Consider the following 12,262-nt stretch of genomic DNA (forward strand, 5'->3'; position numbering starts at 1 on the left):
AGTACTTACGAGCTTATAAGTTAATAAGCCACTTATATTATGTTGCCAAAGCCCAATATTCTTATTCAAATCCACCCATCAATTAATTTTATTCAAACATTATATAATTGTTATTTCAGTATTTAATTTTTCATCTTAATATTTTGTCAAATTAGTTCAAAATTAATTATAAATATATAAATATTAATGAGAACCCGCACTGTGTAAATGAGTACCCATAAAATTCAATATCAGCTTTTTGTGTTCCATCCTTATAAGTAAAAAAAAGGCATGTCCCATTTGATTTAAGATCAAGTGATACATTGCTTTCGCTCATTTGACAACAACCCTAAAGTGCGCGAACGTAAACATCGGAGACAGACGAAACACTCAAATGTTGATTAATATGGAGGACTAGATATGCCCAATCTTGTCTTCATAGTCTAATCATGAAGCAAGTGGAGAGAGCAAAGTAACCAAAATATTAATGGCATTGAATTATTTGAGCGAAATGTCACATAAAATAGAATAAATTTATTTAATTGGAGACAGTAGTGACATCGAAAGTCCACCTGGGACGGATCCAGAAATTTTTCTTGAGAGATATTTACCGAATTTCGGATAAATAACAGATTGTTAATATAAATTAGTAATTCAGTTTACTTACATGCAAATAAGTATTTTTAATTTTAAATAATTGACTATATGATACAAAAATTAGTAATTAAATTAGTTTAATTAGTAATTAGTATATTATTTTAAATTAGTATATACTTTAATATATTGAATAGTAAGTCATAGTCAATATTAGAGTCGAGATTAGGACGTGAGACAATAAGAGATGAACTCTTATTATTCCACCTGTCCCGTTCAATTTTATACGGTTTTTTTGGGATATCTCTCCCAATTATATACGTTTCAAAAATAGTAAAATTTTATAATATAAAAAATAATTACACCCACTTACATCCAATACTTTTTCTCATTACATTCACTTTATATATTAAATTTTAATCGGTCCCATAATTTTACCCAATCTTCTCATTTTTCTCCACAAAATTAATTTTTTTTATTATCCGTGTCACACCTCCTACGTATACTTCTTTTTGCAATGGCTCTTTTGTTTTGGTAGGCCAATTCCAACCACATCCAAATATGAATCACTTAACGCCATCTTTATCAGTTGTGATCCAAATACTGATCTAAATTACCGAACAAATTCATCCAAATATTTCAGTGAAAATATGAGGAGTTCTCATTTGAGATAAATTAGGACAGTTTTCTGCAAATCCTGCTCATCGTCGACGGATGAAATATTCAAGTACGTAGGACTAAATACGTCCAATCTTGTCTCTCAAAGTCAACTCATGTACTCCATCTGTCCCTCCCGTTTGTTTACACTTTTCTTTTTGGCATGTCCCTTCCAATTGTTTATATTTCAAAATTTTTCAAAAATAGTAAAGTTTTTATAATTTTTAAAATAACTACACCTACTACTTCTCTCCACAATAGCCACTTTATATATATAATATTAATCGGTCCCACTACTTAACTCATTTTTTAAACTTTCCTCCACTAATTTATCGTTTTTCTTAAACTCCGTGCACAGCCCAAATGTAAACATTTGGGAGGGACGGAGGCAGTATGAATCAAGTGGAGAGCAAAATAGCCAAATAATTCTGATGGCGTTCAATTATTTGAGTGTACTATACATGGCAACTCACGTTTTTAGTGATGCCAGAATTTATTTATTTTTATTATGCATTATTTTAATCGATGAAGAAGATTGCATATTAACCTGTTGAGTTGCTGCAATCTGACAAGCGTGCAGCTAAATTATTTTGATCTGAATTCTAGCTGCGCGGATGTAATTCTCGTGTCTCTGATAGTACAGGCAATATGAATATATATATTGTAGTACATAAAGAAATCTTTATAATGTTTGGGATTTTTGATATTGCAGGCAAAGTCTTATTATTATAGTGCGCACCAGGTAAATTCTACGGCTCAAGCAGGCAAATCACATAAATTAAGATAAACTGCATTTAAGCGATAATCTCTGTCTCATGAGTTATAATCATAAATTCATTCGAACATGTGAAGTTATTTTGTTTAACAAGGTTTAAGCTACTTTTGTTTTAAAATCCGGAATAATATATCTAAAAGTGTCATTGAATCCAACCATTAAGTTCAATTTACAAACTCTAAAAAAAGTTTAATTTATAACTTATAATTTGATAATTAAAAGTTACAATGAATTTTTTTCTTGTTTTTATTTTTTTACTAAGTTCAAGTAGTTTAAGTTTTATAAATTAAGATATTTGTACTTAATACTTATATTTTTAACTTTAATTTAACAAAAAATTCACCAATTTATAATAAAATTTATCCAAATACTTAAACAATTTTTAAGTATTTAGTTACATAACACTTATATATTAATTATTCATTATTATTTTTAAGGTGTTCAAAGGGACACTAAAATGTCATGTTTAAGGATAAATTTGACCTATTAAAAATTAATGCATATAAACTTGATTATTGTAATCATATTTATAGTCAACCTTCATTTATAATCGGTCAAACTTAAATATGATGGCATGCTGTTTAATTTAAGGTGAGATCTCTCTAATTAAAATAGGTCAAAAAATAATTTTGACTTACTGGATTCAAATTTATTAATGATAAAATTCAATTTGTCATATTTATTTTTTCAGGTCCTATAACAAAGTTGATTTCTAATTTGTATAATGACTTAGATAAATATAAACATGTATTGATTGTCTTATAAGTATGGTAAATATTTATTTACGCAATTTTGCCTAATGTGTGTTTGCATATCAACTATAAATATTTCATAATCAAGTTAATTTCATGAAAAAAAATTGTATCGAAAATAAATGTTTTCCTCTATTCAAACAGTAAACTAACACATAAGTCGGCTAAAATTTGATTATCAATTTCGCCTAAAATTTGATTATCAGAATTCTATTGCAGGAGTAAAAAATTTGACATGTGTCTCTTTTATTAGTAATATACAATTATATAGTTAGTGCATGAGGAACAATTTGCTTCACTTTCTTTTCTTGACAAAATGACTTACAAACTTATAAATCAATATGTATTTTAAATAGGGCTGTGAAACGGATAATTCGGATACAGATATGTCTATATCAGCATCCGCATCCGCAATCGTCGGATTCGAATACGGATAATATCCGTTTTATTTCGGATACAGATAATATCCGTTTTTTCTCGGATACGAATGCGGATATTTCGGACGAACATCGGTTTTTTTGAATTTTTTTGTTGCCCCCACCGTTTTGACGATGATTATAGAACATTTTGTATGATTAAATACAAATAATATATTTATATATGTATAAAGTATGTGTAAATTATATAAAATTTGTATAAACGTATTATTTAATAAATTTACACATACTATAAACTAAAAAAATAAATTTTAAATTATATATAATTTTATATTTATATAATTTAAATATCATACATGTATTTAGTTTCGGATTCGAATATCCCGAATTCGGATACGGATAATATCCGTTTTTTCTCGGATACAGATAATATCCGTTTTTTCTCGGATACGATTGCGGATATTTCGGACGAATATCAGATTTTTCGTATTTTTTGACTGCCCTAGTTTTAAATTTGCTACACGTTAAATTAAGAAATATCGGACTTGTATTCCCTTTATTTCAAATTTACACTTCGACTTTGTACAACTATTTTAAAATATATTGATCGTATAATAATATAAATTATTTTTATTTTTTTGCAAGAGAAAAAATTAAATATTAAACTGTTATTCAAAAAATAATTTAAATAATTATGTGATCAATACACTTTAAAATACGATAGAAATTTTAATTGATCAAGTAATTTAAAACGAATGAACTAGTTAATAACCAAATAAATCAAAAATAAATGTAGATTAAAAAATAAATTAGGAATTCTACAATTTTTTTTGTTAAAAAATGATTACTTCATATTCTTTAAAATATGTAACAAATAGCAACTAAAGGTCTAAAATTTGAAATTTGCTGACATCAAATTATTACCGATAGTAATTTAATTAATTCTTACCAATATGACTATTTGTCTTTTGTCACCAATCAAATTTGTGTCTTTTATTCAATTATTTAAATATTATATTTATTTAAAATTAGATTATTTTTTCAAACAGTTAACATAATTAGCTCTTAAATTATCAAAAAAACTAAATTTAGACAATAATTTTAGAGTAGTGTTAGATGTACATAATTTTGTGGAAAAAAATTGTACAGAATGACATGACACTTGATGTGGGGTGTTTTAATCGGTGTTGTTGATGTGAATGCATGACTCAATCCAATTAAAATTCACCACATGTCATTATATACTAAATTTTGTGCACAATTCTGTACACCGAGCATTTTCCATAATTTTAAGAGATGTGGAATTGAAAATGTGGCCAAATGAGAGGGAGGGAGCATTTAACATTGAAAAGGCTGAAATAGTTGACAACTATTATACTAACGGTTCACCGGTACACTAATAAATAAGATAACAGCTCTCCATTTCTCATATCTATATATTCTTCCCTTATGCACACACATTGCCGGCAAAAACACACACACACACCCTCAAAACTTGTTAGGTGAGCATCAACATGGGATTTCCGGTGAGCTACAAGGATTTGTCCTTGCCAAAACTCATAGACTACACATTCTCCTATCTTAGTTTGATGAAAGAACTCCTATTCGTCATGCTCTTTTATTATCCGGGTTCAGAAGCTTTTCTGGACCCGGATATACCGTGGCCAACACGACCCAAAACCCGAAACTGCATGCCAGCTCTCGTCCTGACACGAGAGCTGATGCCAGTTGTGAAGTATTCCCAGATTGTCGACCCCCCGGAAAGCTGTGCAGTGTGCTTGTACGAGTTTTCGGACAGTGAGGAGATTCGAAGACTGACGAACTGCAGACATATATTTCATCGGAAGTGCGTGGATAGTTGGATGGATCATGAGCACAGGACGTGTCCGTTATGTCGAACGCCGTTCATTTCGGAGGACATGCAAGAGGCTTTTAACGAGAGGCTCTGGACTGCTTCTGGAATCTCCGATTTTTAGTAGTACCTCGTTTTAATTACTTGAATTTCAGAATCTTTTCTTCTCGAACATACTTGTGATATACTAATTGTTGTTATAATTAAGAAAACAAAAAATAATCGAATCATGAGAACTCGGAATGTTCAACAGAGTTGATACACGATCTCGATCTCAACCTCGAAATCTTACCTTACGAGAGGTCAATAATCGAATAGATTCGAGAACTCGAATGTGATATAGTTTGTTAAATTCGAAATTTTTTGTTATATTTCAAAATTTCGGATTTCATTCTCTAGTGTTGAGTGACCTCCCAATTTTTTTTTAAAAAACGCAAGAATATTGAGTTTTAATATATAATTATATACATATGTACGTGATCTCAAATTATTTGATAAGTTATCCGTTACAAATTGCACGTCAATTATTTAAAATGATATTGAACATTTTCAGGATTATATCATTCTTCATTATTGTTGTTGTAATAATCAAAAGTCTACCCGCACATGTTTAAAAAGAGGATAATTATTGTACTTGGTCACATGTTCGAATCACTCGAGAGAAGAATTTAGGAGAATTTATGATTGTGTCTCCTGACTCTTAAGTGCAGTTTATCTTTGTTCATGGGATTTGTAAACTATTGCGTGAGCCTATACGCACCCGAATGATAGCGGCTGCGATTCCCTACGATTAAAAAAAACTCTAGAATGTGAATAGTACTAGTTTATGTTCATTTACTAATACAAAAAAATGTATTTGTTTGTCTTGTACTGTATACAAAGTCTATTATTAATATAATAATTTTGTCTTGTTAAATTCTCGTTTGTTTTTCATTCTGAAAATAGGCTCCATGTGTTCGAAGTACAATAATACTTGATTAGTTTATATATATTAAGTTTGACTTTTTTAATTAATTGAAGCATCGGAATTTATCCTCTAGAAATTATGTGCTGTACAAATCAATTAAGAATTTGTATTGAATATTACACGAGTCTCACTGTGCACAACATTATATGTTATTCTCCGTAGTCCTAATTTATATGTCTTGATTGACTTTTTATGATTAAATATCGATCTTTCATTATTTCGAAAAACTAAAATAGATGTATATTAAAGTAAATTAAATGTACTTTCGATTATATATTCTACGAAATTTTTGATCAAAAATGAATCAATTTAAACGCAAAAAATCAGCACGGATAAATTAAGACGAGAAAGTATATATTAATATAATAATCTTTTATTATTGCATCCAACGGTTTCATCTTTCTGACTTTAAATCTGATAGTTGTTATTTGTCATAGTAAACAACTGTACCGAGTACCAAGTAACCGACTATCAAATAGAGTCTGTTCTGCTTATAATAGTATAGTATATATATAGAAAGATATATTCCAAATATTAAAATTAGCTTTATATACCATTTCTTGGTCGTGTTTTATGATTATAAATTTGAGTCATTTTCGTACGTGCATTCTGCAGTTTTATATATTTAAAACACAGCCGTCCCCAATGAGATTGGCTACATCTCGAATGTTGAAAAACAGAATAATGTTTTTTGTATTGGCAAGCAATTAATTACTAATTATATTCACAGATGTGGAGGAGCTTAAGAAAAGTTCATCGGATTAAGGCTTCGTTTATTATTGTTGTTACAAACAGTTACAACAGTTTTTTTTTCTGTTAGAAATTTGTTTGATAAGTTTCAAAATCTGCTGTCTCGAAAATCAATTTTAGTTTAAAAGCTGCTGTTAGCAAAAATATGTACCGCCATGATTTTGGAAAAAACTGTTTTCAGCTTTTGCAGAAAGATAGCTATTAGTTTCACCATCAAAACTTCTCAAAAACATTATTTTTATATATTATATCTCAAAATATGTATAAATAAAAAATTTTAACAAACAGTCTTCTAATATTTCCGACAACATTTTGTCTACCAACATTTTTTCTGACAACACACCCGTTTTGGTCACCACTAACAAACAGAGACTAAGTACAATATTAATTTTATATTATAGTTTAGGGGTCAATTTAATTCGGTACCAGGTTGAGTTACGGCCGGCTTGTTAGGATACACTTTTGACCTAGCTCAGGCTACATTTTTTGTTTTCATAAATTATACGGCCTCCAACTACTCCCTCCAACCGTCCCAAAATAGTCATTTTTTTTGGTAATTTTTTTCATAATACATATTCATCTTGAATTTTCAATGCAGTTATATTATTACAAAATTTCGGTGATTAAAAATCGTATAACAATTAATAAAAATAAATGGGAGCCTATATTCATTCATTTATGAAAAGTATAAGCGGAAATGCATTGGTAAGATGGTATTTTTCCAATATACTTAATTTTCTCAAAATAGACTTGTATTGTGAGATGGAAGAGTACTAAATTCATCGGATTGGTCTTCTCGTGATGTTTCTAATATTTTGTGAAATTTAATTAAATGAAAATAATTGTGACAAGTAAAATGAAGAACACAAAAAAAACTCTACACTTGGCCAACAAAAACATTTTTTTCTTTGTATTTTTTATTTTATTTTCATTATTGCTTGTGTTATAGTTTAGAAATTGTGGGTACATATTATAATAATTATGGATCTAGTTTAACACTTAACCCAAAAATAACCTTTGGGCCAAAAATACCCGGTCCCGGTCGTCGCATCCCAAAAAACTTAATTCCCACCCCGGTGCAAAAATCCCTTCTCGTATTATTTTTTGGACCGTCAAATCCGATCCCCACCATTCAGAATTAAAAACCCGATCAATTAGAAAGACGCTATCTATAATTCAGGGTGATCCTACCGTTGAAATTCCGAAAAACATAAAAAGAAAACAGCTAACTCAAACAAAATGAATTCTACAATTTTTTTACTTTAACGCCCTAAACTAGCCCGATCTTTAATCTCACGTACCTTTATAATGATAGTAATCCTTTAACAATATAATCCTTGCCAAATTTCTAATCACAGGCTGGGCTACAAATATATAATCCTTGCCAAATTTAATGGGCCTTTAATTGGGCCTTTGAGTTGTAAATTATAACATTTTTGGAAGAAGCCGCATTACTGGTTAATGGACTTTTACATTTATGCACAAACATGTGCTTCAATCTTAGTACTTACATACAGCTTAATGGACTTTCTATAGGTTGTGTCAAAAGTTAAAGAAATTGAAGTGGAAAATAAAAATCATTATTATAAATGTACTTTACCTTTTTAATATGAATTTCAAGCAAAATGATAGTATTGTTAGTAAAATGAGATAAAAAGATAGTAATCATAGTTACTTTATAATACATGATATAATTAAAATCATGAACATGAAAACACGTACTTGATTATAAGCGGACAAAACTTAAGCGAATGAAAAGAAATGTACAGGGGTATATAAGAAAAATGTACATAACCAAGGTCCAAAAACAATTTAGAAAAAAAAATCCAAAAGCAAAGGATTAATATTTTCTACTATAAAATTCTTTAATTTATAAAGTTATTTGGGGAAAAGAAAAAAAAAAGAATTTTAAAGAAATTAAAATCATAGGATAAGATCGGGCGAAGAAACTGAGAATGTTTGTCGAATTGTAATTCAAATTTGTAACTGACGGATTAAAATTTATCTGTCATCCTGACTTTTAATGGAAAACGTTAATTTGAATACGTAACTAAATTATACGTTATTTTTGTCATTATTTCCAAAATAACAAACAAAATCATCTCTATCTTGAACACTAACTTTTCATTGAATTTGCATCTTTCAAAGTTAGGTGAAACAAAAATTTCCAAAATTAAAAAGAAAAAAAAAACCATCAAAGTTCATTGTATTTGCATCTTATAGAATTAGCTGACACAAATTTACAGTGCCTGACCAAAATAGACAAGGTAAACTCTAGAAATTTCAGGCCTTGATATTATTTATGAATTATGACGAATGGCTGATTGCAATATTTCAAAAATAGAAAAGTTGAGAGTCTGAGAGACACAGAGAACAATCTCCACAGCTTCTTGTGTTGGTATCAAAACATACTATACTGCCAAGTGTCTTCTTTTATATTTATTATTATTCCCTTCTTTCTTTACAATAAATCCCATTAACTATTCTCGCCGCCCTGAGATGTTTACGTTTATTATTTGCACGTATTTCGAAACTTCTAAAATTATAGTTTTATAATATATATATATATATATATTTAATAAAAGTTTAAACATAAAACTTTTATTTAGAAAAATAAATAAATTATGAAATTATAATTTAAACTAGCATTGAAAAATGTATCAAAAGTAACATAAACAATTCAGTGGGACTTAGGGAGTAACATTGATATAAATGATACATACCCACACGGCCACACCAATGGTTCCATAAGATATCGAACAAGTTTATCGAACTCGAACCCGAACCTGTACGAACAGGACAAGCTTAACGAGCAGTTCAATTCGTATAGGGTCCTTCAGACAATTTGAGCATAAATACAAAGTCTTGAAAAAAAATTCAGTCGGTGTGTTTTCTCAATGTCTTCTGATATCTCTGTGTATGATGCATCTTTCTTCTCTTCTGGTCCATTTTCTCCCTACAATGACTCTGTTTCCATCAAAGAAATACTCCAAACTTTACCAGACAATGAAAAAGAAATGGATGAAATTGCAAACTCACTATTTTCTTCTTCTTCATCACCACCAAACCATCAAATGCAGAATCTCTCTATTTCCCATGTGGGAAATCCTAATGGCTTCACAGATTTCACAGTTCCCAATGTAAAAACAGAGGAGTTTCAGAACCTTTTTGGCTTTTCTTCTGGCTATGGCAGTTCTTTTGGTACTAGTGTTGGTGAGTGTGAAAATGCAGTGAAGATGATGCAGAGGAGTTTTAGTAGTAATAATAACAGGTTTGAAGGGAAGCCTAGGTTCTTGTGCCAACCTCAGTTCATAGGCTCCTCTGGTTTTAATAACCAAGATTTTAGCTCTCTTGATAACAGCTCCTCTGTGAAAATCAGAAAGGTTTGTAGCACTGGTGATCTGCAGGTCAGTTCCTTTTTCCTAGCTAGTCTTGTAATTTTTACTGGTTCAGAATAGACCAGTAAATATTTTGTTGCCACTATTACTTAAAAAAATGAAAATATGTTTGTGAGTTCTGACCAAAGTATTTTTGTTAAAGGCCGCTTGTCCACATCAAGCGATTATCCCAAATCATCTGTCCGCAAAAAATTTCCGCGGATAAGAAAACCCTTTAAGCAACAAATTTTGACTTATAAGTCATAATTAGAACTTAGTAAAGGATGTTCGAGTCGTTCTCGTAATATCTTTAAGTACTTATAAATAAATGGGTTTTCAAGCGAGGGACTGCTGTAAGTGCCTTGAAACGAAAACGGACGCGTATATGTTATTTTTTTTGAAATTAGATGTGAAGAAAAAAAGATATATAACTTTTTGGGACAGAAAAGTTGTGTGTTTCATGTTCTGAAGCTAGGCTTCATGCTTGCTAAATTATTTGTGGTCCAAACATACAGAGTATCAAAACAAGAGATAGGTTGTCATGTAGCCCACTGGGAACAGAGAAGTGTTACATTGAAGAAGCAAATACAAAAGTGGTGAAGTACAGTGCAGAAGAGAGGAAAGAGAGGATTGAAAGGTACAGAGCAAAGCGTGCCCAAAGAAATTTCAATAAGACTATCAAGGTACTCTATTAATATTATCCCTCACGTTTGTTTAGTCACGTGAGGATTAGTCGAGGTGCGGGTAAGCTGGCCTGACACCTCGTTAACAAAAAAGAAAAAGTTTAGTGATGTCCATTATTCAGCATTTAGCTATAGCCTATAGCTGAATGCATGTTCTGATTTGTTTGTGTAATTTTTGTTTTTAAGTATCAATGCCGGAAGACATTAGCAGACAATAGGCCAAGGATACGTGGAAGGTTTGCGCGCAATGATGAAGCTCTAGGAGTTCCAAGAACTCCAACTTTCAATCGTTATGATGAGGAAGATGATTATTCATGGGTACTATTACTGATCTTCTCCACTTTACAAGTAATTATCGTAATATCATCCCAAATCGCATAGCCTAACGTAGATGAGACGTATACGTGTATTAGCATCGTGTTAAAGGATTGTTGTTTCTGTTATATGTTTAGGCTGAAGCGTTTAGGAGAGGAGATGAAAGCAATGGAGCATCTTTCAACAACAGTGGTTCATCACAGCTTCAGTGCTACCTCTATCAGTAATCAAATTGGAGATTGAGGTTTAGTTAGAGTTGGTTAATGAGAGTAATGAGATTAGAAGTGAAGTAAAGACTTTTTCAAGTTATGTCAAACTAGCTAGTACTTGTTATCTTGGAGATACTTTTGTTAGGCTATCAGTTGTTTTATTTCTGATTAATGTTTCCAGTAGAATTTGTGTACCTGAAGTTTTCTGAACAAATTTATCTTCTCTTATCTTTTGTCGGCTAACTTACTCGGACTCGGCTAGAAGTGTCCGACATGGACATGTGTCCGATACGGGTACATGGACATGTGTCCAGTTATCGGACTCGAGAATATTTTAAAAAATTTACATGTTTTTGGCTTAAAATAAGTGTCTGAGTCAAGAAGCAATGGAGAACCTGCAAATTAATGACGGAATTTAAATACTCATGCACACCATAATGTTATCAGTACTCTTAAACACTCAAATTCTCAATGTTGTTCAAACTCTTGACATCTTCAACCTTTGTTACACAAGTACCTATCAGCCTTCCCAGAAGTCACAATCATATCGAAATTTTTTATGTTCATGTCTTTCTTTCGATATGCAAAGCGAGTTTTATCCACTGCACCTCTGGAACTCTGTAACGGCCTTACTAACTGTTGAAGAGTATAAGATCATGTTCGGACCTTCCTCTACCACCTTAAGGTTTTAGTAAGATTGGTTACTTAACATGGTATCAAAACTCGGTTTAGGGCCCACCCCATTTGTTTAATTTACATATTTGTTATTGGTATGAGTATTGGTATTGGTTATATTTGTTGTTGTAGTGAAAAGTACTATACGATTGGGTGGAAGTGCTGAAGAGTATAAAATCCTGTTCGGATTTTCCTCTACCACATTAAGATTTTAGTGCGACTAGTTACTTAACACTAACCACCTCTTCGGAGAAACAACTCCACTCTGATAACAATTATAATCAGAAGAAAATTTCATCT

General features: G+C 30.8%; 2 protein-coding genes across 2 annotated transcripts; both read left to right on the forward strand.

Moving 5' to 3' along the window:
* Positions 1-4,514: 4,514 nt before the first annotated feature.
* LOC141684409 (brassinosteroid-responsive RING protein 1-like) lies at positions 4,515-5,249 on the forward strand. Its single transcript, XM_074489382.1, has one exon. The coding sequence runs from the start codon at positions 4,649-4,651 to the stop codon at positions 5,108-5,110; it is 462 nt and encodes a 153-aa protein (XP_074345483.1). The 5' UTR covers positions 4,515-4,648; the 3' UTR covers positions 5,111-5,249.
* Positions 5,250-9,444: 4,195 nt separating this feature from the next.
* Positions 9,445-11,515, forward strand: LOC141684567 (zinc finger protein CONSTANS-LIKE 2-like). Its single transcript, XM_074489605.1, has 4 exons — positions 9,445-10,110; positions 10,596-10,763; positions 10,950-11,081; positions 11,216-11,515. Exons 1-4 carry the CDS (start codon positions 9,601-9,603, stop codon positions 11,303-11,305), a joined length of 900 nt encoding a protein of 299 aa, XP_074345706.1. The 5' UTR covers positions 9,445-9,600; the 3' UTR covers positions 11,306-11,515.
* The last annotated feature ends 747 nt before the right edge of the window (positions 11,516-12,262 follow it).

Source organism: Apium graveolens, chromosome 9 (genome assembly GCF_009905375.1).
Source record: "Apium graveolens cultivar Ventura chromosome 9, ASM990537v1, whole genome shotgun sequence".
NCBI classification, from domain to species: Eukaryota; Viridiplantae; Streptophyta; class Magnoliopsida; order Apiales; family Apiaceae; genus Apium; species Apium graveolens.

What these genes read in the sequence shown, in the direction of transcription:
- LOC141684567 (XM_074489605.1), top strand. Translation starts at nt 9,601, where the DNA reads ATGTCTTCTGATATCTCTGTGTATGATGCATCTTTCTTCTCTTCTGGT. An exon ending in GTAGCACTGGTGATCTGCAG is followed by an intron (nt 10,111 to 10,595) that starts GTCAGTTCCTTT and finishes CCAAACATACAG; the next exon opens with AGTATCAAAACAAGAGATAG. An exon ending in ATTTCAATAAGACTATCAAG is followed by an intron (nt 10,764 to 10,949) that starts GTACTCTATTAA and finishes TTTGTTTTTAAG; the next exon opens with TATCAATGCCGGAAGACATT.
- LOC141684409 (XM_074489382.1), top strand. Translation starts at nt 4,649, where the DNA reads ATGGGATTTCCGGTGAGCTACAAGGATTTGTCCTTGCCAAAACTCATA.